Source organism: Pan troglodytes, chromosome 15 (assembly GCF_028858775.2).
Source record: "Pan troglodytes isolate AG18354 chromosome 15, NHGRI_mPanTro3-v2.0_pri, whole genome shotgun sequence".
NCBI lineage: Eukaryota > Metazoa > Chordata > Mammalia > Primates > Hominidae > Pan > Pan troglodytes.
In genome coordinates, this window is record NC_072413.2 from 74,016,054 (window position 1) to 74,043,434 (window position 27,381).

General features: G+C 45.5%; 1 protein-coding gene across 6 annotated transcripts in view; it reads left to right on the forward strand.

Annotated features, from left to right (window-relative positions):
- IFT43 (intraflagellar transport 43) overlaps nucleotides 1-25,791 on the forward strand; it is a 98,513-nt gene extending 72,722 nt beyond the window's left edge. For 3 of the 6 annotated variants that reach the window (XM_001162208.7, XM_063793775.1, XM_009428179.5), the window contains exons 4-9: nucleotides 245-277; nucleotides 930-976; nucleotides 23,911-23,983; nucleotides 24,233-24,308; nucleotides 24,843-24,905; nucleotides 25,074-25,362. In XM_001162208.7, the coding sequence (XP_001162208.2) occupies nucleotides 245-277; nucleotides 930-976; nucleotides 23,911-23,983; nucleotides 24,233-24,308; nucleotides 24,843-24,905; nucleotides 25,074-25,193 (412 nt within the window). In that variant the 3' untranslated portion in view covers nucleotides 25,194-25,362. The other 3 variants (XR_008539053.2, XR_008539052.2, XM_063793776.1) reach the window with 2 other exon arrangements.
- Nucleotides 25,792-27,381: the final 1,590 nt, after the last annotated feature.

Below are 27,381 nucleotides of genomic sequence, written 5' to 3' on the forward strand. Positions count from 1 at the left end.
TGCACTTACACTCTCAACAATTCAATTTGGAGTGAGGCTGACATAAAGCTGTAAGAAGGCACTACAGCATCTTCAGTTCTCTCATGCTGGTTGTGGGGCTTGTCTCTAAAGAGGACTGCAGACAAATAAAGCACTTGAGATATACTAATTTGCCTCCACTTTTGAAACCTTCCTCAAGATACTACCTGGTGCATGAGACTAGTGGGCTCTCAAAAACCTTGTCTTTTCTTTTTTTTTTTTTCAGGTTTAGGAGGAAGGCTTCTGAAGAAATAGAAGAGTACGTTTCCAGTATTCTTATTCTTATGGTATCCTATGTTGATCTTGGTCAACAGTGCAGTCTTGGTGGTCATGATCTGTTCCACCTATGTTGAACACTGTGTTAGAAGTCTGGGGCTAGAATTATTGATGCCTGCTGAATCCAAGGTTTGGTTAATCCCGCTTCCTCAACTGAAGGTCTGGACCCTGGCATTGATGCCCATGTCCTATCTCCCACTGTGTGGTTTTAGAATTATATGTCCAGGTATCAGGGTACTGGCCCATGCCTTCTGCATTATTGATATAGATGGGCAGAAGCAATACCAGCTTCTAAGCCTTGCCTTCTCATAAGACTTATATCAGAAAAGAAAGAAGTTTTCTAGATAAAGGTGCTGTGAAGGTAGGGCCACCCAGTTTCCTACTCCCAGGGGCGGAAGCTGCATTCATGTCATAGCCTCTGTGATGCTGTCCTCTGGAATAGTGCATCGCACAGCCTGTGCAACCACACACGGCACACCCAGTGGCCTAATTAGGTTTGACTAAGTTGACAGAGAAAAGCAGGTTCAGGGACATTTTCATCTAGGAGAAAGAATGGATACAATAAACATTTGGGATGTTCCTTTCCGTGTTTGAAACTCATTTTTTGCTGTCCTTTTCTTCTCTTTTGGGGGCAGTTTTCGCCTCAGACCACAGAGCCTGAATGGATCAGATTATGGAGGAGGTAAGAGGCCCTTGGAAGAAGTCAAAAGGTCTTCTAGAGAGGCCCCAGAACATTTCCTGGGCTAAGGCACTGTTGGCTGCAGCATCACTGAAGACATTTGCAGTGGTCTCCTGACGCATGCTGATGCACATCTTCATGCCTTGCTGAATGCTGCCACCTCTACCTGGAGTATCTCTCCCTTCTTTATCTGATAACCCTACTTATCCTTCAGAAGGTCAGCCAAAGCATCACTTCCCCTGAAACATCTTCCCTTCCCATCCCACTCCCTCTCTCACTGGATGTTCTTTCTCCATGCTCCTCTAACCTCCTTGGCAAACCAACATTGTAATAACATGGCCAATATTTACTAGGTGTTGACTATATCCCAAGCACTGTCCTTCCAGTTTACACATGTTAAAGCATTTTCTCTCACCACAACCCCGTAGTACTACTATTATCCCCATTTTACAGTTGTGGAAACGAAGGCATGGAGAGGTTAAGTAAGTTGCCCAAGGTCACAGAGTTGCTAAGTGAGTAGAGCCAGGATTTGAGTACAGTTAGGATGTACTGTGCTTTAACTCTTTGTTGGCTTGATTGTTTTCCCACCAGACCTCTAAGCTTCTTGATGGCAGACAACACATGTTCTTTATCTTTGCATCTCCAGTGTGTGACGCATAGTAGTTAGTTAATGGCTAGCTATATAAATGCAGGGAAAACAGTACTAAAAAGGCAAGTAGCTGTGGCACAGTGGAAGCCTATGTTCAAATATCAGGAGAAAAGATGAAGTTTGTGTGTGTCTCTAAAATGAAGCCTTCTAGGGAGGAGATTATGTAGGGGATCCAAATTATTATTGTTATTATTATTATTTTTTTTTTTTTGAGGCAGAGTCTCGCTGTGTCACCCAGACTGGAGTGCAGTGGTGCAATCTTGGCTCACTGAAACCTCTGCCTCCCAGGTTCAAGTGATTCTCCTGCCTCAGCCTCCCGAGTAGCTGGGGTTGCAGGTGCATGCCACCACACCCAGCTAATTTTTTGTATTTTTAGTAGAGATGGGGTTTCACCATGTTGGCCGGGCTGGTCTCTAACACCTGACCTCAAGTGATCCTCCCACCTTGGCTTCCCAAAGTGCTGAGATTACAGCCGTGAGCTACCGCGCCCGGCCCCAAATTGTCAAAGCCTTTTTTTTTAGACACACTTATTTATAATTTTCACACTCCTTGTTTGTTTGTGTAGATCCTAGTTTCTATCTGGCATCAGTTTCCTTCAGCCTGAAAAACTTTATCATTATTTTGTAGAACAGGTTGTCTGGCAAGAAATTCTGTCTGCTTTATTTGTCTGAAAATGTCATCTTCAACTTTTTACCAGACACAGAATTCTAGGCTGACAATTTTTTTCTTTTAGCATTTTAAATAGTTATTTTATTGTCTTTGGCCTTCTTTCTTTCTTCCCTCCCTTCCTCCCTCCCTCCCTCCCTTTCTTCCTTCCTTCCTTCCTTCTTTTCTTTCCTTTTCCTGCTCTCCCCTCCCCTTCCCTCCCCTCCCCTCTCTTTTCTTTTCTTTCTTTTTTTTGAGACAGGGTCTCACTCCATCGTCCAGGCTGGAGTGCAGTGCCATGATCTTGGGCCCACTGCAACCTCCACCTCCTGAGTTTAAGTAATTCTCCTGCCTCAGCCTCCTGACTAGCTGGGACTACAGTCACATGCCACCACACCTGGCTAATTTTTGTGTTTTTAGTAGAGACGGAGTTTTACCATGTTGGCCAGTTTGGTCTCAAACTCCTGACCTCAAGTGATCCACCCGCTGTAATAGGCGTGAGCCACCTCGCCTGGCCTACATTGTTTCTGATGAGAAGATGATCATTATTCTTATCTTTGTTCCCCTGTATGTAATGTATCTTTCCCCCTATCTGCTTTTAAGATTTCTTCTCCATTATCAGTTATTTTCAGCAATTTGTTCATAATATGCCTTGGTGTGGTTTTCTTTGTGTTTATCCTACTTGAACTTCTTGAGTCTGTGGATTTATAGTTTTCATCAGATTCAGAAAATTTTAGCCAATATTTCTTTAAATATATTTTTCTTCCCTCCCACTCCTTCTAATTACAAGTTTGTATGCCCACACAATTGTCTCCACAGGTCATTGAGGCTTGGTGTTTTTTATTTTTAGTCTACTTTTTTTCTCAGTGCTTCAACTTGGATCGTTTGTGTTGCTGTGTAACTGGTCTTTTCTTCTACAATGTCTAGTCTGCTTTTAAGCCCATCTAGTGAATTATTATTTCACATATTTTTTTCAGTTCTAGAAGCTCCATTTGGTTCCCTTTTGTATATCTTCCATTAATCTTCTCATTCTGTGTATGTTTTCTTTCATCCTTGATAGTAGCCTTTATATAGACTGAGTATCCCTTATCCAAAATGCTTAGGACCAGAAGTGTTTCGGAGTTCAGATTTTTTTCAGATTATGGCATATTTGCATTACGCTTATCTAGTTGAGCATCCCCAATCCCAAAATCCAAAATCTGAAATCCTCCAATATACATTTCCTTTGAGCATTATGTCAGTGCTCAAAAAGTTTTGGATTTTAGAGCATTTTGGATTCTCAGATTAGGGATGCTCAGCCTGTACTAGCTCTTTTCATGTTCTTTTGCTGCTAATTCCATTATATCTGTCTTTTCTGAGTCTGTTTCTATAACTGATTTTTCTTCTGGTTACAAGTCATATTTTTCCGCTTCTTTTTTTTTTTTTTTTTTCTTGAAACAGAGTGTCACTCTGTTTCCTAGGCTGGAGTGCAGTGGCTCTATCTCGGCTCACTGCAAGCTCCGCCTCCTGGGTTCATGCCATTCTCCTGCCTCAGCCTCCCAAGTAACTGGGACTACAGGTGCCTGCCACCACGCCCAGCTAATTTTTTGTATTTTTAGTAGAGACAGGGTTTCACCATGTTAGCCAGGATGGTCTCGATCTCCTGACTTCGTGATCCGCCTGCCTCAGCCTCCCAAAGTGCTGGGATTACAGGTGTGAGCCACCACGCCCGGCCTGTTTTTCTGCTTCTTTACATGATTAGTAGGTTTTGACTGGATGCTGGACATTGTGAATATCATTATGTTGAGTCTGGATCTTGTCTTCCTTTAAAGACTGATATACAGACACTCTTCAACTTACAGTCTGGATAAACCCATTGTGAGTTGAAAATATTGTAACATAAATCAAAATATCATAATCCATAACCCCCTCTTGAGTCAAGGACCACATTGAACGTGTATTGCTTTTGCACCATCATAAAGTTGAAAATGCGTTAAGTCGGTCAGGCGCGGTGGCTCATGCCTGTAATCCCAGCACTTTGGGAGGCTGAGGCTGGTGGATTGCCTGAGGAGTTCAAGACCAGCCTGCCCAACATGGCAAAACCGCATCTCTTATAAAAATACAAAAAATTAGCTGGGCCTGGTGGCGGGCACCTGTAATCCCAGCTACTCGGGAGGCTGAGGCAGGAGAATCACTTGAACCTGGGAGGCGGAGGTTGCAGTGAGGCGGAGTTTGCACCACTGCACTCCAGCCTGGGCAACAGAGTGAGATCCCATCTCAAAAAAAAAAAAAAAAGAAGAAAGAAAATGCATTAAGTCAAACCACTGTAAATTGTGGAACATCTGTGTTTGTTTTGGTAAGCAGTTAATATATTTTCTTAAATCAATTTGAGCATTTTGAGAATTGTTTCAAAGCTTCATTAGGGCAGGTCTAGAGTTAGCCCTAAACACTAATGCCTGGTTGTTCAATAAGATCTCTACTCTAGCTGAGTGGAGCTGAGCCTCCTCCAGTTCTGTATAAGTGCTGGGGATTGTTTAGCTCACACCTTTTCAGTAGTTATTGAAATATCATAATGCAGTCTATGGCCATACCACCCTGAATGCGCCAGATCTCGTCTGAAATATCATAATGCGTAACCCCCTCTAAGTCAAGGAGGTTGTGCTCAAGTCTGCCCAGGCTTGTGGAGTTTCACCCTACAGAGGCACAGCTTAGTATCCAGTCGGTCTGGACTTCTAGAGCTTTTCCTCTCCATTAGCTCCCCAGTCTTTCAGACTTTGCTTCTAAAATTCCAGCCACTTAAGCCCCACTAAACTTCAGTCTCCCTTCAACTCAGTGAGACCTTTGTGCTATGTGTGGGGCTCCCCCAAGCTGTGCCAAAGTCCAGGAATGACCTCTAGTGACCCAGGGCTTACTTTATCTGTTTTCCTGCTCTCAGGAATCAAAGTCTTAGGCTGCTTATTATCCAGTGTCTGGAAACAGTAGTACCATGTATTTTTCCTCCAGTTTTCTAGTTGTTTATGGCAAAAGGGCAAGTCTAGTACCACATACTCTCTCATGGTGGGAAATGGAGTCTTAAAGCCTTTTTTTGGAACACCTTTGCTTGTGACTGCATACAAAGAGAATTCAGTCTGTAAAACTTAGATAATTGTCTGATAATCACAAGACTAGGGAAAGGATCAGAAAGAACATCTGTGAAATATTCTGGGATGGTGGTTAAAATGTATAATCCCAGGCCATGCACTAATCAGAAGCTAGAGCTGGGGAATCTGCATGAATTTAAGTAAGCTCCCCAGATGAATATTTGACAACTCTGTAGGAACTGAGGACCAGCGAGGGCAGGAGTCCTGTGAAGAAGTACTTCTGCCTCATCTCATTCCGGGCAGGGGTTGGGGGGCAATAAAGATGGAAGAGTCGTCATTAGAGGTCAGAACACTCCACACTCTAAGATTTAGTAAGACCATACTCTCATCATTCTCCAGTCTTTTTCTTTGCTTTCCAGTATCTCTTCATGACAGATCTTCCTCCTTAGCACTACCCACTAACTTCCTTTTAGACTTCTCCACCCACTAATAATTGCCAATGACTATATTAAATATGAGATCTTGCATTTCTGTTCTCAGAGTCTGTTTTCCTAGATAGGTACCTAAGATGTCTTTTGCCAGTGCTAAATTGTCACCTCAGAGATTGGTGGCTGCTGGTCACACTTGCAATCTGCCTGTCATCGCAGACTGCTTCTTCAGCCATTGGTTGCATAGGACAGTAAGGTGACCATCCAAGAGGTTGTACCCAAGGACTGAAGGAGGTAGAGTGTCTGCCAGACGTGAGCAAAGTGGGTAGGTGGTTAAGGAGCAGTGTGCATGGAAATTGTAATGCTAGAGCAACGATTCTAGAGCCTCTGGTTTGAACCAGCATGAGGGAGAGTGGTAATGAAGGCTGGTTATTTGTAGTGTGAGGATCTGGCCAGTCTTGAAGGTGTGTAGAAGTGAGTAAAGGGCAAGTTATTTCCTGCAGGACGTCTTCTTTGGACAGCCTCAGTCCCCAGTTGCTCATGTTTTGTATTTGTTCAAAGCACCAAGAGACTTGCGTTTTAAGTAAGAAAGCATTAAACTCAGGAAAAAGGATTTTAGAGTTCTTTGGCAGAAACTTCTAAATGGAAACACGAGAAAACAAATTGATAATCTATAGAATTATCTGGACTTGTACTCTCCTCCAGGCTTTTCTCCACCCTGCCTTAAACCTATTCCCAACTCCCTTGAACAGACTTCTGAAATTCTACTTTCTCTACTTTTTTCATCATGGAAATACTAAATTTCAAGGAGTAACTGCTAAATGTTATAGCAAAATCATCTGAGCACTGAAGTTTACACATGTTATAAATACATGGAATTAGAAAGTTGTACTGGCCGCCATCGGGGCATCATCACTTTAGGATCAAATTGTTGCACCTTTAAGGAACTCTAGGACATCTCGTTCAGACCTGTCCTTAGTCATGTTAAGAAAGTGAAGTTCAGAGATTATTATATAAAATAACAGGACTCAAAGAGAGAAACTCTGGTCCTCTGACTTCCAGGACACTCTGCTGTCATGCCCCAGTGTCCACCAACATCACCATCATCATCATTTACTACCAAACACTTACCATATGCCAGCTACATTTTCTCTCATTTACTTCTCAAAACAAATCAGTAGGAAAGTTTTGAAAAATCAACTTTACTAAGGCCTGATTTGTATACAATAAACAATATCCTTATTAAAGTATACAATTTAGGTTTTCACAGATGTATATACCTGTGAAACCCCTGCCACAAGACAGAACATTCCCATCACCCAGAAGTTCCTCCATGCCCCTTCCAGCCCATCCTTCCTCTCTCTCCCTTGGCCTCAGACAACTACTAATGTGTTGTTCATACTATAGAGTAGCTTGTGGTTTCTAGAATTTTATATAAATGACAGCATAAGTATTTACTCTTTTGCACCTGGCTTTTTTTTTTCACTCAGTGTAATGATTTTGAGATTCATCTAAGCTGTTGCATACATCATTAGCCTGTGTATTTTCATTGCTGAATAGTATTCCATTGTATGGACATACCACAGTATGTTCAGTTGTTGATAGACATTTAGATTGTTTGTTATCCCCATTTAATTTATTATTTATTTTAAAAAATTTTAAGAGATGGGATCTATGTTGCCCAGGCTGGCCTCAAACTCCTGGGCTCAACCAGTCCTTCCACCTCGGTTTCCCAAAGTGCCGGACTACAGGCATATGCCACTGTGCCCAGCTCATTAACCCCATTTTAAAGCAGACTAAGGCAAAGAAAGGTAACCTTACCTAAGGTCACACAACTAATAAATGGTAGCGCCAGGGTCTGAATATGGACCTTGACCTCAGGGCCCTCGTTCTTAGCCTCCAGGCTCTAACAAATGGTACAACTCTCAGATACACTGGCGTCTCCTTCCACAGGTAGTTTGTATTAATGTCAGCTTCCAGATTTGTAATATAGAGTGCCTAGAATGATTGATGGGCTGCTTAATAAAATTTCATTAAGGAAGGAAAGAAGAAAGGTACCTATTTTCAAGAATACTTCTAGTATTTTTTCCTCCTTCATAAACTTGATATGGAAATTTGCGATTTGGCCTTTATTTTGGCCCTGGAGGTTTGAAGCATAAAACCCTTTCTTGTCAGAGAGCGCTCCTGCTTTTACCCTCCAGGAGGGATGCCTCTTCTCCAACATAAATCTGTTTTCCATGCAGTTATGCTTGAGTCCTTTAATGGAAAATCAGTTCATATGTTACACTTCACACTCGACTTAGTCCATTTCACTGTATATGAATGTTTAGAATCCATTATGCAGTAGGAATCATATGTTACATATAACTAGTTTCTAGAATTATCTTTGCTCAGAGAATTACTTGGTTGGCTAGTGAAGGCTGCTCCTTTGAACTTAGAATATCCAGTGGGTGGGGAAACTCGGGAATGATTTCCCTGAAGCATCCATGGACGTCCATTCAGCAATGACATTAAGCAGATCTTTGGGCAACTATAAGGAAACCTAGTGGTTCCTAATAAAATCACATCCAGGCTCTTTGAGGTGGTCTGTGCAAGGAGCACTATCACTTAGGAAGGGGCTGATCACTCTCTTACACTTGTAGGGATATGTGATTGGTGACCAATTCCAAAGGACAAGGTGTGAATATTAAAGAATAGAAATGAGGATCTAAGGTCAGGGCCCCTTCCCAGTAGACAGTCTCCTTCCACCACCAGCCTTGGAGATTAGACTTTATTGAGGAAAGCCAGCAACTTTTCATCCAACGCCTCCTGAGGACTGTATTGCTCTAGATGCTGGAGTTAGTGATGAATGAGACAGTCCTTGCCCTTCAGGAGCTTCTGATCCAGTGAGGAAATGCCCTTCCTTCTCTTTCTTTCGGTCTTTCATAGACAACTTTCAGGAGACATGTCTCTCTCTATGTGTATTGCTCAGCATTCAGCCTCCCTTGCTTCATCCGTGGTACATGTTGCTTATTCTTTCCTTGGGAAGATGCATGCTCTCTTCCAGACCTCTGATGCCTAGGGATAGAAGACAAGCATTTTCTCCATCCATTGATGCTTCAGGCTTTCTAGAAAAGAGAAGAGAAAAATAGAAGAGAGGCCGGGTACAGTGGCTCACGCCTGTAATCTCAGCACTTTGGGAGACCGAGGTGGGTGGATCACCTGAGGTCAGGAGTTTGAGACCAACCTGGCCAACATGGTGAAATCTTGTCTCTACTAAAAATTAAAAAAAAAATTAGTCATGTGTGGTGGTGCACGCCTGTAATCCAAGCTACTCAGGAGGCTGAGGCAGGAGAATCACTTGAACCCAGAAGGTGGAGGTTGCAGTGAGCCAAGATCGCACTACCGCACTCACCACTGCACTCCAGCCTGGGAGACAGAGTGAGACTCTCTCAAAAAAAAAAAAAAAAAGAGAGAAGGCGCTTTGAAGATGAAGTGTGTTTTCAGAATGAGAAATGGAGAGTGAGTGACATCAGAGGTGGCTTTGGGATCTATTGCTTAACCAGAATGTACTATATGGGAACTATTTACAAGACCATGACCAGGCTACCAGCTTAGACTCTGCTAGAAGCCAGGCAGATGACGTAAACCCGTGAAACAGAAAAGTGTAAAATAAAGGATGGTGGGGCCTGTGGTGAACCCAGAGAGGAGATGCCTGGCATAGCTTAAAATTTTTCGAATTCACGTTTTTAAAAATGACAGAAATAATTTTTAAAAACACTTTATAAGCAGAACAAAATGTATCTGCAAGTTGGATTAGACCTTTAGGAGCTGATTTGCAAATCCTTCACCAGACCTTGTGGGGCACTGCTCTGAAGGAGCACAGAACTTTGTTGGGGGGACGAGGCATAAAAGGTAAAAGGCACTGCAAAAGTTCCATAGCTGACAACAGTTTAGTGGATGGCAAAGGCAGCAAATGGTCATTCCTGTGTTAGTGGCTTGCATTACTAATGGCCATGAGTTCAGAAGAGGAACTGATCCCTGAGGGCTGAGAGCACTTCAGGAGAAAGGAAGAGCATGTGCTGGGTCCTGAAGGATGGATAAGAGTTGGCTAGCTAGAGAAGAATGTGAAAGACCTTCCAAGGAAGGATGTCTAGCATAAGAGACTCCACATGGAGAATGAATAAGGAACTTATAGTAACCAGAAGAGAAGCTGATTCAGCAGAGTTAGGTCTTGATTCTGGTCCTTTCCCAACTACAATACTCATCCTCCCCACATAAACTGCTTTTGATTAAGTTATGAAGATTGCCACTCACCTAATTTGCTGATTCTAGGTAGAATTACCCACAACGATAGCTGACACAATGCTTCAGGGAAGTGGGGATTCATGATTCTGGAGAATAGCTGGAGAATGATGGACAGCCAGAACCCCAAATGACCTCATGGTCCTCAAACTGTAGGATGGCAAAACTGCTCTGTCTTACTGAGATGACCATCCTTCAGTGGCATAATCATCCATTCTTGCTCTTGGAATCAAGTTTCCAGCTTGCCCTAAGTCCTTTAGACTTCTTCTGTCATGGAAAGTTGTATGGTGTTAGAGAAAGAACATCAGATCTGTAGTAGGCTTGAACTCAGTCTCTACAAGTGACTTTGGGCAAGTCATTAGTTCATTTATTTGTTCGTTCATTTACAACCCCTTGATGAATATTGCTGAGTGTGATTGTGATGCATGGGGCTAAGCATGGGGACGCGATGATGAGCTGAACATTCATTGTCCTTACCCTCATCCAGTTTACAATCTGTTCAGGAAAACAGGGCTTAAACAAATAGTCACACAGCAAAATAAGTAAGGACAAACTGCGACTGAGTCCCCTGAAGGATGAGTGCACTGGGTGCTGTGAGAGAAATACCTGAGACTGGGCAATGTATAAAGAAAAAGATGCTCAACTGGCTCATGGTTCTGCAGGCTGTGCAGGAAGCACAGCAGCATCTGCTTCTGGGGAGGCCTCAGGAAGCTTCCACTCATGGCAGAAGGCAAAGGGGGAGCAGGCACGTCACGTGGCGAAAGCAGGAGCAAGAGAGAGAGAGGGAGGGGAGACGCCACACACTTTTAAAACAACCAGAATTCACTATCTTGAGGACAGCACCAAGGGAATGGAGACTTGATTTGGACTGGGGGATGAGGGAAAGCCGCTCTGGAGAAATGACTTTTAAACTTCAACTTGAGGGCAGAGTAGAGTTGTCAGAAAAGGGGGGTATGAAGTCAGGGGCCCTGGAGGAGACTCCTAGAGAGGAGAGGAGACAGCAAGTGCAAAGTTATGTCCCCTCTCTAACCTCTTCCAGGCCTTCTTAGTCTCTTCCAGCTCTACCACCCAATTCTCAGGAAGTCAACTCTGGATAGAAGGTGAGACTGAAGATGGGCATTGAGAGGCACACTGACAGGAGCAAACAAATTATCTTTTAAAAAAGATGAAGAATGTTCAGGTGGAATAATCTCTAAATATGCAATTAGATATGGACTCAACTTTCAAAAGTTCATCTCAGAGCTAAATTCAAGTTACAAAAGAATTTGTGAACTCCAAAATATGTCCTTAAAAAGTAGAAAGTCTCTGAAAACAGGAGCCCGAAAAAAGGACTCAGTCTTGTGTTTAACCATTGCCTTTTAGCAGAGCCCAAGACTGAGTGGAGTTGTAGCTCCCTCCTCCTGGCAGCTGCCAGCTCTCAGGCACCTGGGCATGCCTCACCCCCACTGGAGAGGGCTGTGCTCCTTTGCATCCTGAGGTCCAGTTTTGGCAGAATTGAATACCTCAGAACCTTAGGAATAATAAATCCTTCTGGCGAACCAAAAAGTGTTTAATTCCTAAAGGACAAGCTGGGTTGAGCCACTTCTAGCCAGGGGCAATTGAAGACTTAATTCTGCAAGTGTAGCAATCTGGATGATCTGAAAGTGCTGAGTTTAAGGGTAATTGCTCAATTTTCTATCCATGTCAACAGGGAAAACAGGTAAAAGTGACTGAACACAGCCAGGCAATGAGGCTGGAAGAGATGTGAGATGCTAGGCTGTCAATGGAATTAGAAAAATGCTATCTGTAGAGGACTGTCATCCCCCTGTCTCTCCCTCTTCCCATTCATCTGTCTCTGGGCTTTCTAACTCTCTTTTGGACTCTCTCGTTTTTTTTGCTTAATTCTTTCAGCATATCCTTCATCCCTTCTTCTTCAAACAGCAGAGTCACTCTGAGCTGAAACAGCTTTGTCATAGAGAGAAAGTAGAAAGAATTCTTTAAAAACTAATCAATGGAAACCCTGATGGCTCAACTCCACTCTCACTTAGTAAGAACATTTTGTTATGTTGGCATTGCTTCCTTAGGCTTAATATAGCATATGAGACTTCCTAGGTGGTTCCTAAACCTAGTTCCTTGGCCTCCCTAATTTTTAAACAATGATTGTAACTACTTGATATCATTTGGATATGTGTCCCAGCCCAAGTCTCAAGTTGAATTGTAATCCCCAGTATTGGAGGTGGGGCCTAGTGTGAGGTGACTGGATTATGGGGCTGGCTTTCTCATGAATGGTTTGGCACCATCCCCTTGGCACTGTCCTCATGCTAGTGAGTGAGTTCCAGTTGTTTAAGTGTGTGGCGCCTCCCCACCCCTCCCTCTTGCTCCTGCTTTCTCCATGTGATGTGCCTGCTCCCCCTTCACTTTCCACCATGATTGGAAGCTTCCTGAGGCCTCCCCAGAAGCAGAGGGCGCTGTGTTTCCTACACAGCCTGTAGAACCATGAGCCAATTAAACCTCTTTTCTTTACAAATTACAGTTTCAAGTATTTTTTTTATAGCAATGCAAGAATGGCCTAACACACTACTTCTGATGTTTTATCAAATAACACTCCTTAAACTCAATTTGTTTTCCTAAGTTCAGAGTTACTAGGCCTAGACATTAAGGTCTGTCTCAGTCTCCCTAACGTTTCCTACCACATGCGCGTGTAGGAACTCCACATCCATAGTGGGAACGGGGGCCGGGTGAGGTGGATTGGTGCTTACTGGTCCAAGGACTAAGCTACCCTCTCTTTTGTCTCAGTGCTTTGTTAAATGTTGGTCTGTTTACAGGATATTGGGTAAGAAATTTGAAAAGTCATTCTTGTAGGAAATAATATTAGTAATTAATATTTGTGTTTACCGTGAGCCAGGCGTTATGCCGACTGCTCTACCTGCCGTACTTCAGTTAATCCTCACAATTCTAAGAAGACACAGTGATTCTCACCATCTTACAGAGGAGGAAACCAAAACTTTATGAAGTTAAATAACTCATCGAGGTCACATGGCCAATAAGCAGTGATGTGCTCTCCAGGTGCGGGGAAAGGTCCTGACTGGTAGTGTTTGCCAAGCCTGTGGTGTAAATACTCCCACCATGATTGATTTCAAACTCCCAACATGACATCACTGATTTCAGAGGTGGGAAGAGATGGGCAGCAGCACCATCACACGGTCTTTACTTCCTCCATACAGGTACACGATAGGCACACATAGCCTCAAGATCACAGATAATAGGAAAAGAGTAAAATTCAGGAAGTGGTGAGTTTTGAGTATTTATTACCTTTCTTTTTAATATAATTTAATTATAAGAATGTATAATTTCATCTTTAATCATGTTTCTGTTTGACAACCTGCAGGCAAAATTCCTAAGAATTTAGCAAGTGGCTCTTTGGGGCTGGTGCGAGCTGCTCCAGCACACCACAGCTGGGAAATGGTGGTGCTGGGACTCAGACGTGGTCTTTGTGTCTCCTAACCCCCCCTGCTCACAGCCCTACTTATGGGGGAGGCCCATCTCCACCTGTTTTCCAGCCACCTGTTGCATATCTGCTCCCCCATCGCGATTCTCAGCTTTACTTCTTGGCCATGTCCTCAGTTCTGTTGCTCCTCTCATTGTCAAGTCTTGTCTACAGCAGGGCCTGGGCTGGCTAGACACAAACACGAGAGACCAGGTCTTTAAAGCTCTTGTGACATGAAGCAGAATCTTCAGGTTTGACCATTCCTCTCTTTTTTCCATCAAATCCATGGAGAGTACTTTTACATGATGAGTTCAAGAGTGCCCGTGCTAAATCCTCCAGAGGGGAGAACCTATTTTAGGGCTGGAGGAGTTTCACTGGGCTTGTACAGATTGCAGTGTGAGTATTGGAGAGTTTGGGAGGTTTGGTGAGAACTGAAATTCCGCAGAGCATCACTGGGCCATGAGACTTGACCAGACCTCCTCTTGCATTGGCAGGGCTAGGCCAGAGTCCCTAACTATGCCCTGAAATGTCTGGGTCACACCAGACTTTCCAAACATACCATCACGAACATCCCTGCTCAAAACAAGGTTGATAGTAGTAACGTCTCCGGGATTCCATTTTCCTTGTTATGTGAGCAGCTTGCTTGCATGCATCTGAAGAGGTAGAATGTGAAGAATGAAAATGGAAGTCTTGTGCACGCGTGCATGTTTTAAATGAAGCAGGTTGTATTAACCTTCCTCCAGGAACACAGAGAGAAAGCTCTGTCAGCATTCTGTCATGCTATAGTCTGTTAGGAGGATTGTGATTAATAGCAAATCATCCAGCATTCAGCACTGACAAAAGTAAAAGAGAGTTAAATCTCCCCAAAATCATTATAGAGATCAGGGTTTGTATGCTGTAACTCCTTGGATTCTGTCCCCATTTAATACAGAAGACAGGATCAGGATAGGACAAAGCCAATCCCATTTAGTTTTGTGAGACTGTCCCACATGTGACTGTACATGGTGTTTCAGCTTTCAGGAAGAGGCACGAGCACTTCTCCACCTCCACACAGTTGTGACAGGAGCGGGTGAATGAGGATGCGAGCAGGAGAGCGGCCTTAGATGGATGAGGACCACTGCCCAGGGAGATCTTAGACTGCTTTGATTTTTATTTGACCAGAAAGAAAGAGAGGCTCAGTATTCTAGGGTGTCTGTTTCCAGTGACAGGGACTATACAAAGAAAAGGCACCATGTTCTCTGCAATGGAAAAAGATAGGTGGAGTTGTAGAGTTGCTCCAGTCTTTGTAACCCAGAACACAGCAGGCTGTGGCCTGGGATGACTGGTGACTGTCTGTGCTCTCCTAAATAGAAGGCTGTGGTTCATTTCTCCGTTTGAAGGCTGGCAGGTAGCTGTTGCCTAGGTGAGATGGGAAGGGACAGGCATGTTTGTGCATCTGAGGTTGGACTTAGGACGTCACTTGGCCCTCAGTTGGAGAAGTCTTTTCCTTCTGACACATCACACATGGAGATAAGTTTCTAAAGGAGGACTTGAGGCAGCAAAACCTACATAGGGCAGAAATCTGGGGAAGAGGTAATAGGGAATCCTCTGACCCTCGCAAGAGGCAAACTTCATGGCCAAGTGACGCGTTTTCCTTTCGTGCTTTAGGCTCTACCAGCTTTCTGAACATTCAGAGATGTCCGGTGTGTGTGTGCGCATGTGCACACATCTCTCTGTGTGTGTACTTGTCTATATACACATGCAGGAGGACACAATGCGATTCCTGAGTCCATAAGTGTGGTTGACAGACTAGGTTTACCTAAAAGACCCTTCAAGAGAAAGCTCTTGAAAGATGATTACAGAATTGAGACACCATCATTTAAAAGTGCCCGAGGCGAACTCCTTTGAAAATTGCAGCAGCGGAGGGACAGAGAAAGAGCCCCGCCGCCCTTGATTGTTGCGCTGCTCCCTCAGGACCCGTTCTCCCCCTCCCCCCTGTTTCTCATCTGATAAGAGAGCGAGCAGCAGTAAGACTCCTCATCTGTCTTATGAAAATTCGATTCCGAGTGGCTGTGATCAAAACCAGCTGGCTGTCACCAGCAGTGGCCTTGCGCAGAGGGAGCCGCTCAGAAGCATTCCGTATGTGGGGGTGTCACGGGTGGCACTGATCAAAGGAGCATTTTTTTAATAAATATATATAAGGAAAAATACAAAACCTAAGGATTTAGAATAAAAGCAGTGTAGTTTGTCTTGTTTTTCTCAGTGTAACATGAAGAGGATGAAATAGAATCAGATATGCCTGGTTTCTAATGTTCTTCCACTGGCGGCTCTGAGAAGGTGCTCTCTGTCACATTAATACCAGATCACTCATCTTGGGCCTTATTGAAGAGAGTGGAGAGTTCCTCGGCTTCCGTTCCTTCTAGCCACTTTATTTCTTCATCACGTTTAAAGTCCTTTACCCCTCCTTGTCCTTAACACATTTCCACAGATGAAAGCTGGGACCTCCACGAGGCTCTGAGAGAGCTACTGCAGGACTCCGTTCTTCGTTTCCTTCAATTGACAGTATCCAGCGGGCCATACTCCCTAAAGGTCACCTGGGCAGGTGACGCCAGGGTCCTCTTCAGAATGGGGTCATCTGAGACTGCTAGACTCTTCCCTATAGAGAGTCCTCTCAGGGCATTGCCTGACTCTCAGGCCTGCAAGGCTGAGTCCTGGCTGCTGCCACCTTGCATTGCCAATACTGATTCTTGTATAACCTTCAGTGGACCTGGGTGGGATGACAGGAACATTGCTGTCTAGGGGATGACATTCGTGGCTCCTTCAGAAACATGCTAACATCCCTCTGTGGGTAACATAATGAGGTCCAGCATTCATACACCATAGAGTCTCCAGAGCCAAGTCGACGTGCTTGTAAACCCCCTTCTTTGCTGAAGATCCAGCCAGATCACAACTGTGCTGAGGCCTGACTGACCTCAGAAACCAAACTCAGTCCAAACCCCCCTCCCCAACCCATTGTCAGCCAAGAGAGCTGTCACAGCTTAGGGGGCTGTGAGGAGCAGTCAGCTATTTTGATCTTCCTCCTCTTAAGGTCTGTGATCTTTTTTCCCCAGCAGTATCAGGAGAGATTCAGTTTGGAGGAGCATGGAGGCATTTCAACATATGGGCACCCCAAACTGGCACTGCAGAACAGGGCCTCCTCTCCCTGTCTCCCCATCGCATGCCTCCTCAGGGACCTGCTCCTGCATGGCTCCTGACCATATGCCCCGCTGTGTCTGCAGGGCCACACGCATGCTGCGTATGGTCAGTCCTGTTCCACACCTTTTGCAGCATGGCTCCGTAGCCACTATCGCAGTTTTCAGACTCTTTTTCTCCTACCACCTGCCAGTAACGAGCACAGCCCTGGACCCAGCTCTAATCAGGTGAAATCACAAGGGACACATCTTCATAAAGCAGACCTGCCAGAGACCTGAGACGTGTTTGTGCCCCTTTTCCCCTGATTCGAGGAGTGCAGGAGACCGCTCGGGAGCTCCTCTGAGACTGCCTCTTTCCCTTGTTCCTTTGGGTGTTTGAAGCCTGTTGCCTCCTGCTTTCCCTTTTCTTTTCCCTTTTAAAAAATTCTCCATTTTTTGACTTAGAAAAAAAATTATTTATACGATTGAGATCCACTAATTAAAGCCATTTTCTGGTATTTGGTTACTGGAGCGTTTGATGTCTCTCTGACAAGACCATGAAATGCACGGAGTGTCCACAGGGACAGAATTTGCTGAACACGGCTCTTTGTAAATGAGGGGACATAGTGTCGCAGCAGCTCATGAATATGAAACGCCCATGATGCCACCTCAGTGGACTTGGGAACACAGATGAATCCTGTCGTGTGCTAAATGAGACCAATTTCTTTCACTTAACTTCACCTTCAATCAGACCTTCTTCCATTTGCCTGTTTAAAATTCCCCATACGTGATGCAGAAGGTAACAGCATTCAGTAAAACAAAGTTTTGTAGCTGCAGAGAAAAATTATAATGATCTCTGGTTTTAAGTTGTCATCTCCTAAAAACACGGGCATTGTTTTCTTCCACTTGAGAGCTCTGAATGTCTGTTGACTTTGCGCACAGAATCAGGGGTTTGTCTGGACTGCTCTTATTGGGGTGTCCTTACGCAGCATGTCCAGATCGCTTTCATGTGGATTGGTTGTTGAACTTGGCTGTGTATGGTGGATATGAGCCTTGAACAGCCTGTGAGTGCTCTGCAGTTGCCAGGGCACTGAGTGGGAAAGAAATTTGGGAAGAGATTGTGTGTAACCAAACGGCATTTGCCTTTGGAAGCTCACTGAGTAAATGGAGTGGGGTGGTGTCATCATTAAGCACCCTGAGGAAGCTGGAAAGCTAAGCCAACCATTTGTATCATTCGCTCAGATGTCAAGGTGAGAAAGTGCTGGAGTACAGAAGAGACTTTATGTAGTTCTCTAGAAGCCCTTCTGAACATGACCAGGGAATCCTATTCAGAAATCCCCAACCAAGAAAATTAGCAAAGAGTTAAGGGTTACAGAGAGGAAAAAGCTCCCTGCCTGAGGCATCTCTGCCTGGGTGGGACCCAGGGGCCAGATTGGGGTGTCTCCTTTGTTCTCTCCCTGCTGGAGTTAGATTTATACTCCAGGTGAAGAGCTGGGTAGTGCTTGGGGTATACTCATTGCAAGCTGAGTCCAATCTAAGAAGTCACTTTCTGTTCTAGCGGTACCCAAACAGGCAAACAACAGCTGGATCTGAACGCATGCTATCACAAAACGCATCACAGAGATTTGGGGCTGGCTTCATTGGAAGAGGCAGGTAGGCTTTTGACTGTCAGTCTACGGGAACTGAAAAGGATCCTTCTGGGACTTTGCTAGGTAATTAGCATTTTAGTGTGCGCATGTGATGATATTATCCGTAATGAATGTATTTCAGGCCAAATGGCAGTTGCCCTCACATCCAACAGCTCACATCTTTGAAACCAGTTGTAATTGATCTATTGGTATTCTATAAGTTTCTATTTATTTAGGCAGCACCCATTTATTTCTGTGGTATCATCTGCTGAACGATTTTTTGGGTAGATGTGTTGGGTGTCGGCAGAGTAGTGATCTAGTATCAAAATGGGTTTCCCATTTGGCAATCTCTCTTTTTGAAATAGATTTGTACTGCTGTTGCTGTGCGTTAATAAGCCTCTGTCGGGTGGTTCCAGAATGTGGAGATTGGTGAAAAGCAGTGTGACCCAGCCTCAGGTTGGAAGCCAGATGGGCTATACTGGACCAAGTTTGAATGACTCTTCCTCTGAAACTTTGTCTCCACACATCCATTGTTTCTTGGATATGCACAAGGCTCTCCCAGGGGGCCTTGCAGCTCTGAAGGAAGCCAAAGCCTTTGCTATGATGTTATCAAACCCAGGAAGTAGCCAAGGATTACTCTTATTTGTTCTTGTGAAATGAATCCTACTCAGGCAGCTTTAGGACTCAGTAGCAATTCTAACTGGAACAATGTAGAGAAGTAGAGAAGGTTGACATGGCTCTTCTGTGTGTGTCACTTCCTGACCTGAGGAGCATCTGTTGAATGCAGTTCTATTCAGTTGTTCCTAATTTTTCCAGTCCTTGGAATGCACGGATGCCTGGGATGTGGCATTGCTGTCAGCTAGTTCACCATCCAGGGGGCAGACTTGGGGCAAATTTCATGGATTCTACCTCCTGCAAGGTAGTGAGGGCTACCCTGTGGCCACGAATAAAGTATTATGGAAGGATAAAGTAGGAAGCTCTTATTTCTGCTTGTTAGATTCAGAAGTGATCCACTAAGGAAGAGACATGCATTTTCTATCCTGCTTAGTCCCTCTGGATTTCCCCCCATCATGCCTTGGAAGGGATCTGGCATAGCCCAACCACAACGTCCCGCCTTCAGTTTCTCCAGTGTTTCCAGTTACTTCTCACCGCCGAGCACCTTTGCACATGTTGTTCCCCGCCTGGCTGAATCCTGATTCTCCTTCAGCTTCAGCTGCCCTGTCCTCAATGCAGAAATACGTATTCTTCCTTCTTTAACTCCTCAACCCTAACCCTACGAACCCTAATCCCACACCCCCAAATTAAATCCTCTCTGGACTAGATTAAATGCATTGTGGAGCAGTGTTCAATAGAATATTAGAAGGTCATTTAAAAGAAGTAAAATACATCTGTATGTTGATAAGGAAAGATGCAAGCAAGGTGCAGAACAGTGTCTGTGTAGTGTGATCCCATTTGTGAGCATTTTTAAAAGGACATATGTGCTGTGTTATTTGCGAATTCTTTTCAGCAAATAAATATGAAAAAATCGTTAACAGTGATTACTTCTAGGGAGATGACTGGGTCTCACGGAAGGGACATTTTTCATTTTAAACCTTTCTATAGCATTTGAATTTATTACTACCTATAATGTTACTTTTGTTTTAGAAAAATAATTAGGTTTCCCTGTTGCTTTCCATCATGAAATCCAGTTGGTTTCCTTCTTTGTGTGTATTTTAATTTGTAAGCAGTACCTTTGTTTGTGTTTATTAGCCTCCACCAGACTGGTGCCCCATGAAGACAGGGACCATGTCTATTTTATTTGCTGTTGTTACTGGCATGGTACCTTTCACATAGTGGGTGTTCCATCAGTATCCTTGAACAAATGAATGAAAGAATGAATGAACAAGCAGACAAATGGAGTTTCCTCACAGCGTGGCTGACCAGGCCCCACGTGGGACAGAGAAGCAGGTTGAACAGCTGTGAGATAGCCAACGTCAAGGCAGGGAGCAGTGCACAAGGCAAGGAAGGAGTCTTCTGTTTAAGCATCAGAGCTGGGGCAGAGAGCAGTGCGGCCGTGTGATGGTGGCACTGCCTGCCGGGGAAGCTGGGGATACCAGCTCCCATGGTGCCGGGGGTGTCACAGCCCTCTTACCTCACCTTCCCCTCCTCGGGCTGTTCAAGGTGCCTGGCCACCTCCTCCTCCTTGGGGCTAGTTTAATAAGATAGGGTTGGTGGAGGTGGAGTCTCTGGGACTCTGATGTGGTGCCTTTTTTCCATTCTGCCCCATTTAGCCTTGTAGAGAAGTAGCGAGTCAGGGTGTATGGTAAGGGAGAGGACTTAGCATATCTCTAGTTATTGGAATCGAGAGAAAGACCCCAGAAGAGAGGACATTAAGTTTCACAGGACATTACGTGAAAGCTATCTCGACCATGGGCAGCTGTCTCACCCCTTCACTGTAGGAGGAGGCATCTTTGAAGGCATTTCACTTTTGAGAAGAAAGCCCGTGTGGGGCATGGCAGGGCTCAGGCATCGCAGCCACATTGAAGTCCATTACTCATAGATTCACTCCATGCAAGCTGCTTAATCTTGCTTAGCCTCAGTGTTCTCTTCTGAAAATGGCCATCACTGGGCAGGAGAAAATGAAGGTGGAGCCATGTAGTTTCTCTACCTATGTAATATTATAATATCGGTGAAGTCCATAAGAATAGTTATTGAATATTATATACTGATCACAGTGCTAGTATTTTATAAAGATCATTGCATTTAATACAGCAACTGACTGGGTGGGCGTGAGTCTGATCTTCATTTTATTGATGAAGAAATTGAGGCATAGAGAGAAAAAGTCACACAACTAGTAGGTGGTGGAGCCGGGATTTGGAGCGGACCCTCCTTCCTCCAGAGCCTGCTTCTTAACCATGGAGCAAGGAGTTCTACATGGCATGCCCCTGACCTCATTGCAGCTGTTCATGTTCTTCTCCGTTTTAGCAACATTGAAGAAAAGGAAAATAAAATAAACACAATTTTTGGATTTTTTAAAATGGTGGTTGCTTTTCAATAGTACCAGAACCGACTCCTGTCTTCCTTGTATTGTCTCTGTTAAAATCGTGTGCTTTGCATGTCAGACTTTACAACCTGAATCAGGCTACATCACCAGTCCACCTTTGCAGGTCGCCACTGTCTCTTACTGGAGGCAGGCCGGATCACTGCTCATAGGTAATTTTGTGAAGAAGCTAGTTTCCTAAGTCTATTTTCTTTTTTCTGTGTTCGTTCATGGTATACGTGAGAGTGGGGGAGTGGGGAGGGGGGAAGGAGATAAAAAGAAAAAAAAATTCCCCAGAACATATTATGTGCTCATGAGCACTTGCCTGTGATTATAAATCAGAAACTGTAAAATTGTGAAGTTCTTTGAAGTTTGCCCAAAACCTGCCCTGCAGACACCTGTTCTGCTGGGGGCCGGAGTTGGATGGCCTGCCTCTGCTGCGATGGCTCAAGCTGTCACTGCACAAGAATGTTCCAGCTTGCCTTGGCCTGGCTGTCATCGCTGGCTCTGTCCCACTCAGGCGGTTCACCAGGTTCTGCTGGGCACCAGGCTTCCAATTAGAGAGAAATCCCACTGTGTGGCCAGCCCCACCAGCGCCGCTCTGAGCAGCCCCTTTGCCAAGGCCCGAGCTGACCTCTGATCTGTCACAGATGGGCCAGCCCCACACTCTTTGTGCACATTTGGAGGAGGGGGTTGGGGACGAAGAGGGAAGCCTGTGGGGAGTGAGAGTGGACATCGGGCAGAAGTGCAATTCCTCAGAGCCCCAAGACGCTGGGCAGAGTTGACAGGACCCAAATGCTAAAGTTGTGGAGGGAAAGGGGAGTTTGGGAAGACCCTGTCCTGAGCCCTAAACTCAGCACAGTGCATTTTCTTACCAACTTCTGAATATTCATCTCAGGCTGGATCCTGCACCCGAGGAGAGCCAGGCACACTCCAAAACTGTCACACTGCCGATGGTGCGTGGCACAGCCAGCTTCCTCCCTGTCCCTCCATAGGGCCTGTGCAGTCTTACCAGCCTGGGGAACGGCATTCTCAGCAGCCTGCACAATGGACTGTATTAATCACGTAGAACGAGAAGGAAAAAGAAAGCTAAATTTCTATTAGCATAAGAAATAGAATCTTAGAGCATTCCATCTCCAATTCTCTAGCAGGATAGAGAGATATAATCTAAGCTCTGAACAGCTTCTTTCTAGCTATAAGACTTGCTAAATGTGGTTCGTTATTTGGGGGGTGGTGGATGTGTCTCTTCTTTATTTTCCCTAGCAGCAATTTCTTTCTATTTTTATCCCTTTTCACTCTTTTTATCCCTTGTTTTCTCTGCCTGTCTCTTTCTGTTGAATTTTCTCTGTGTCTGTCTCTCCCTTGCATGCTCTCTTTTTCCAGGTACAACATCTGTGCCTCCACAGTCGGAAGTCATAATAAAGACACCAGGCTTGGAACTGACATTTCCATCCTCTGGCGTCACTTGACTAGAGTGATCAAAAAGTCGAAATCATGAATTGCCTGAAAGTGGCAAGGGTCTTCTCAGCTGTTCTTGAAATGATTTTGCACCTCTTTTAAAACTAAGATTGAATTCAATCCATGAAAGCAGAAATGAAAGATGTCTTCACCAGTCTACCTTTGGGATTTTTCCTTCTTTCCGTGTTTACAGTTGCTTTGGGAATTCCAGGATTGTCTCACCCCACCAGGCCTTTTTTCTTGCACCATCTCTCCCTTCTCCCCCACCCCTGACTATTTAAAACAAAATCTCTCAACCAGTCAGTGATACTCACTTGGAGAAGGAAATGTTTCTTTAGGATGTTAGGTTGACCCATGAGAACATGGACAATTTTTGGTCACTTAAGCAAGTTGCCACAATTAAGGGATGGACTGGTTTCCCAGTTCTCTGTTTGCATGATTTTGTTGGACTGGTGGAAGAAATGGCCTCGTGTCTCCTCGTATGTTGTCTGGAGAGTTCAGAGATGGAAAACCTTGAGACAGCAAGAAAAGCATGATTGTAGAATCAGTATCACTGATTACATTAGACCTGGCAAATGGACGCCTGGATCCCAGGGAGTCAGGCTATGTCATTAGATGGAAGATGCCCTTGAGATGCAGGCTGAGGGCCCTGATGATTGCACTGCGGGGCTAATGCGCATAGAGATCTGGGTCATGAGGAGTGGCACTCACTGCGGCATCCACTTTGTGACACTACACGTTCTCAGTTCCTCTGTCTCTGACCATGCCAGGCTCACTTGTCAGTTCCTCTTCTTTCCTCTAATAAGCCCTTTGTTACATTTATTTCTTTACATTTCTCCTTGGAGATCCATTGCAGTGGCTTCTAACCTGTTGCACGCATCAGAATCACCAAGGAACGCCTGGGAAAAAAATCGGGATGCTTGAGCCTGACCCAGGAGGTTCTATCTCAGCAGGTTCTGGAATGAGGCCTGGGATTCAGACATCGTTGAAACTCCACCTTTGATCCTACCCCTAGTTTGTATCTGAGTGTCCTTCCTGCCCCAGCCCACAGCCCCATGGCTGGTGTGTTGAAGGGGAATGAGTAAGAAGTGGAGAAGCAGGCACAATCCCTATGAGTTCTGCAGACAGTGTTGCCTCTGCCTCTCCTTGCAGATATTCCTATCATTCCGGATCTGGAGGAAGTACAGGAAGAAGACTTTGTTTTGCAGGTGGCAGCCCCTCCGAGGTAGGTTAAATCAGATATGATTGGGGAGGCAAAGAACACGTGAATTAATACACTCCAGATATCATCTATAGTGGACCTTGATGTCAATCTGGATCTTTCTGGTGTTGGGCTCCATCCAGGGTTCCCATTTTGTTATTCCCATTCTGGTCATCCCCAGCTGTATACAAGGTTCTGGGGACGGTGGCCCGGCAGCACTCCTGGAACAGGTCCTGCCTGGGGTTCCCTCCTCTCGCTCTCTCTTTCCTTCAGCATGCAGATAAAGCGGGTGATGACCTACCGTGACCTGGACAATGACCTCATGAAGTACTCAGCCATTCAGACACTGGTGAGTGGAACAGCTTCTGCATAGAGAGGCGGGCTCCAAGCAATGGGCTTCAATCCGTAGAGATTTCTCAGTTCCTCCCAAGCTATACAGCGCCTCCACCAGTCCCCTGAGGCTGCCTGCCTGGCACCCATACCTCTGCTGCAGGTTTTATCATCATTCATCTCACAGCAACCCTGGACCCAACATAGTACAGTGTTTCTCAGTGCCAGGCTCCCACCTGCCTCCGTGGCTGCCCACTTGGCACCTGATGGCACCCCACTCCCTTCTGTCCCTGTGGCTGTACTGCTGTCACGCTCGGTCCTCCTGGTACGGTCCTTTGCCCCAAAGCACGCCCAGCATGTAGGAAGCATAGCCTTCCCTCGTTTCTCAGTGGGCATGTGGTTCATTCATGATTTTACTCTCTTGTGAAGGCATTCCTGCAGGTCTCAGTTTGGGAAGTTCTGACACACAAAAACTGATCCCGGTTTTGTGAGAAAGAGTCGCCTGAAAGCCCTCAAGGTGCTCAGCCTGACCTTTTTTTGTTTGCATTCACAGGATGGGGAGATCGACCTGAAACTCCTCACCAAAGTGCTCGCGCCGGAGCACGAAGTCCGGGAGGTACAGTGGTGGCAGCAATTCCCCGGTCTCTCAGCTCTGGCATTCCCATAACCAGCCGACTCCCGGGCTGGCCTGTGCCTCCCTGAGGCCTGGATGGGAGGGAGAAGTCAGCTACAGTTGAGGGAAAAGGCCTTTCTTTGTCTTACCCAGCGAAACCCTTCTTGGCAGGATGATGTCGGCTGGGACTGGGACCATCTGTTCACTGAGGTGTCCTCAGAGGTCCTCACTGAGTGGGACCCACTGCAGACGGAGAAGGAGGACCCTGCAGGGCAGGCCAGGCACACCTGAGCCCGTCACCCATGCTCTAGACATGAAGAAATGCAATGAGCTTAAAGCTAAAGAAGCTTGTAAGCAGCTCCGAATTTTTACCTGGAATATTTTGTAATAAAAATATTTATATTCAGTCAACCACATTGGATAATTCAATTGCAATAAATTGCTTATTCTGTGCCATCTCCTCCATTTCTTTCCAGTCTCTTCTTGGAAAATGTATCACAAGTGAAGGAGAACAGCTTTTAAACCAGCTGATAGGAACTCAGAACTCGCGGCCTTGTTGCGGAGCATGTGGGAGAGTTCGATTCAGGCGGAGAAGGAGTGGGCACTCCTACTGAAAGTTGTTCACTTCTCGGGAGGTTTCAAACAGTTGCCTGCTGGGGTTCTGGGGCGGGGCCTCCCTTCCCGTGGGTGCTCTGGGCCCTTTGTGACCTTAGTGACGCAGCACTGCCACCTGCATCATAGGCTTCCAGGCAGCTGCAGCGGAGGGAGGAGGCGGCGGGAGGGATAAGGAGACCCATTCTTCACTCGCATCAGGGTTTGGTGGCTGTTGTGACAATATTCTCCTTTCTCCCCTCTTCCTGCAATCCATGCCTTGAGCTCCAAAAGCTTCTACAGGTTCCCAGAGCCTCATTTCTGATTCTCATGGGAAGGGGCCAGCCAGCAGCCCTGAGAATTCCATGGAAGCCCTCTCTTACAGAGCCTGGGCCTCCCTTCTCCTTATCCTTTTAGATACGTCGCAGCCATCTCCACCGCTGCAAGTATTATAACCGCCTGGTTCCAAGATGTGCTGAGATCAGGAGCAGAGTCCCACCCTTCTCCTAAACAGAGCTGTCTTTTGTTTTTGTTTTTCTCTTTTCCTCCCTGAGACTTCTTATCTGAGGACAGAGCCCCTTCGCTGCCTGCTTCTCTTGGATGCGGCTTTGGGTTAGGCTGGCAGCAGCTAACTAAGGCCCACTCACTCCCCGGCCATAGGGAGCGCTGAGTGCTTCTGTTATCCTGCCTGGAAAGCCCTTCATTAAAATTCAGAAAAACAAAGAGGCTCAACACATCAAAAACCCACTGGGGGGTTATTTTTGTGTGACTACGGTGCCCTTCCCCGGCGAGCCACATGGCTCCGGAACAGGCAGAGCGAATGCTTGTCTGTTAATTATAAACTCGGGGATTTAGTGGCTTTAGGGTTCCATTTCCTCCTTTTCCAGAGTCACACTTTTAGCCCAGGCAGCCCCTCTTTGGAATAATTCCCATGGCCACTGAAAAGTTTCCATCCAGGCTAGTTTTGCTTGAGTCTACATCAGTCTGAAACCCAAAGGAGAAAGGCTGTATTTCTACTCCCTTAATTACTGGAAATCCAACTGCCTCAGGACTCTGATAACCTTGGAGGTCTCCAGCCAGCCTGAGCAAGTGGCTAGGGGCTGACTTCCTTTCTCCCTTTATTTTACAACAGCAGCAACAAGATCTAACATGGAGCTCTCACTGCATGCCAGGTGCTGGGTTCAGCACACAGGAATGATCAGATTTCATCCTCACAGCCTCCCAGTAAAGCAGATGCTGTGGTTATCCCATTTTACAGATGAGGAAACAGACTCAGAGAGGTTAAGAGATCGCCCAAGATTATCCAGCTGAGTGGCAGAACTGGAATTCCAAGTTCTGATGCCACAGCGCTTTAACACCTGTGTTTCTGTTACCCACTGCTGCCTTCATCTTGGGAAAGTAATCTAGTTTATAGCAGACAGAATTTACAAGTTCACTGGGAGAAAGAAGTCCACTGCCACCACCCCTCCCAGTCCCCACTCTTGTCTGTGGAGTGACCACAGAGCAGAGGGCTTCTGTCAGTCCCCTGGTGTGAAGCCTGGCAACATAGGTGAGCTCAAGAGTCCTGGCCCCAGGGCAGTGGGACTGGGTAGGAGCAGCTCTACGTTGAGCAACTGAGCTCAGCCAAATCAGGTCCAGGCCACATGTGACTGAGTCTCCTTTCACTTGTCCTGTGCCCTGATCATGTCCTGTCTGGGCTTTTTCCTTTACCCAGCATTTGCTCATCATGGCTTCAGGGTGCCAGAGGAATGGGATGTTCCAGAATCTATGACCGCCCAGTTCTCATCTGACATGGAAAATACCTTCCTTAGGTTACATCCAACAGTGTCATATACTTGACTTCAGAGAGCCTTTCAGGAACATGGCCCAAGAGGGCAGTGACAGAATC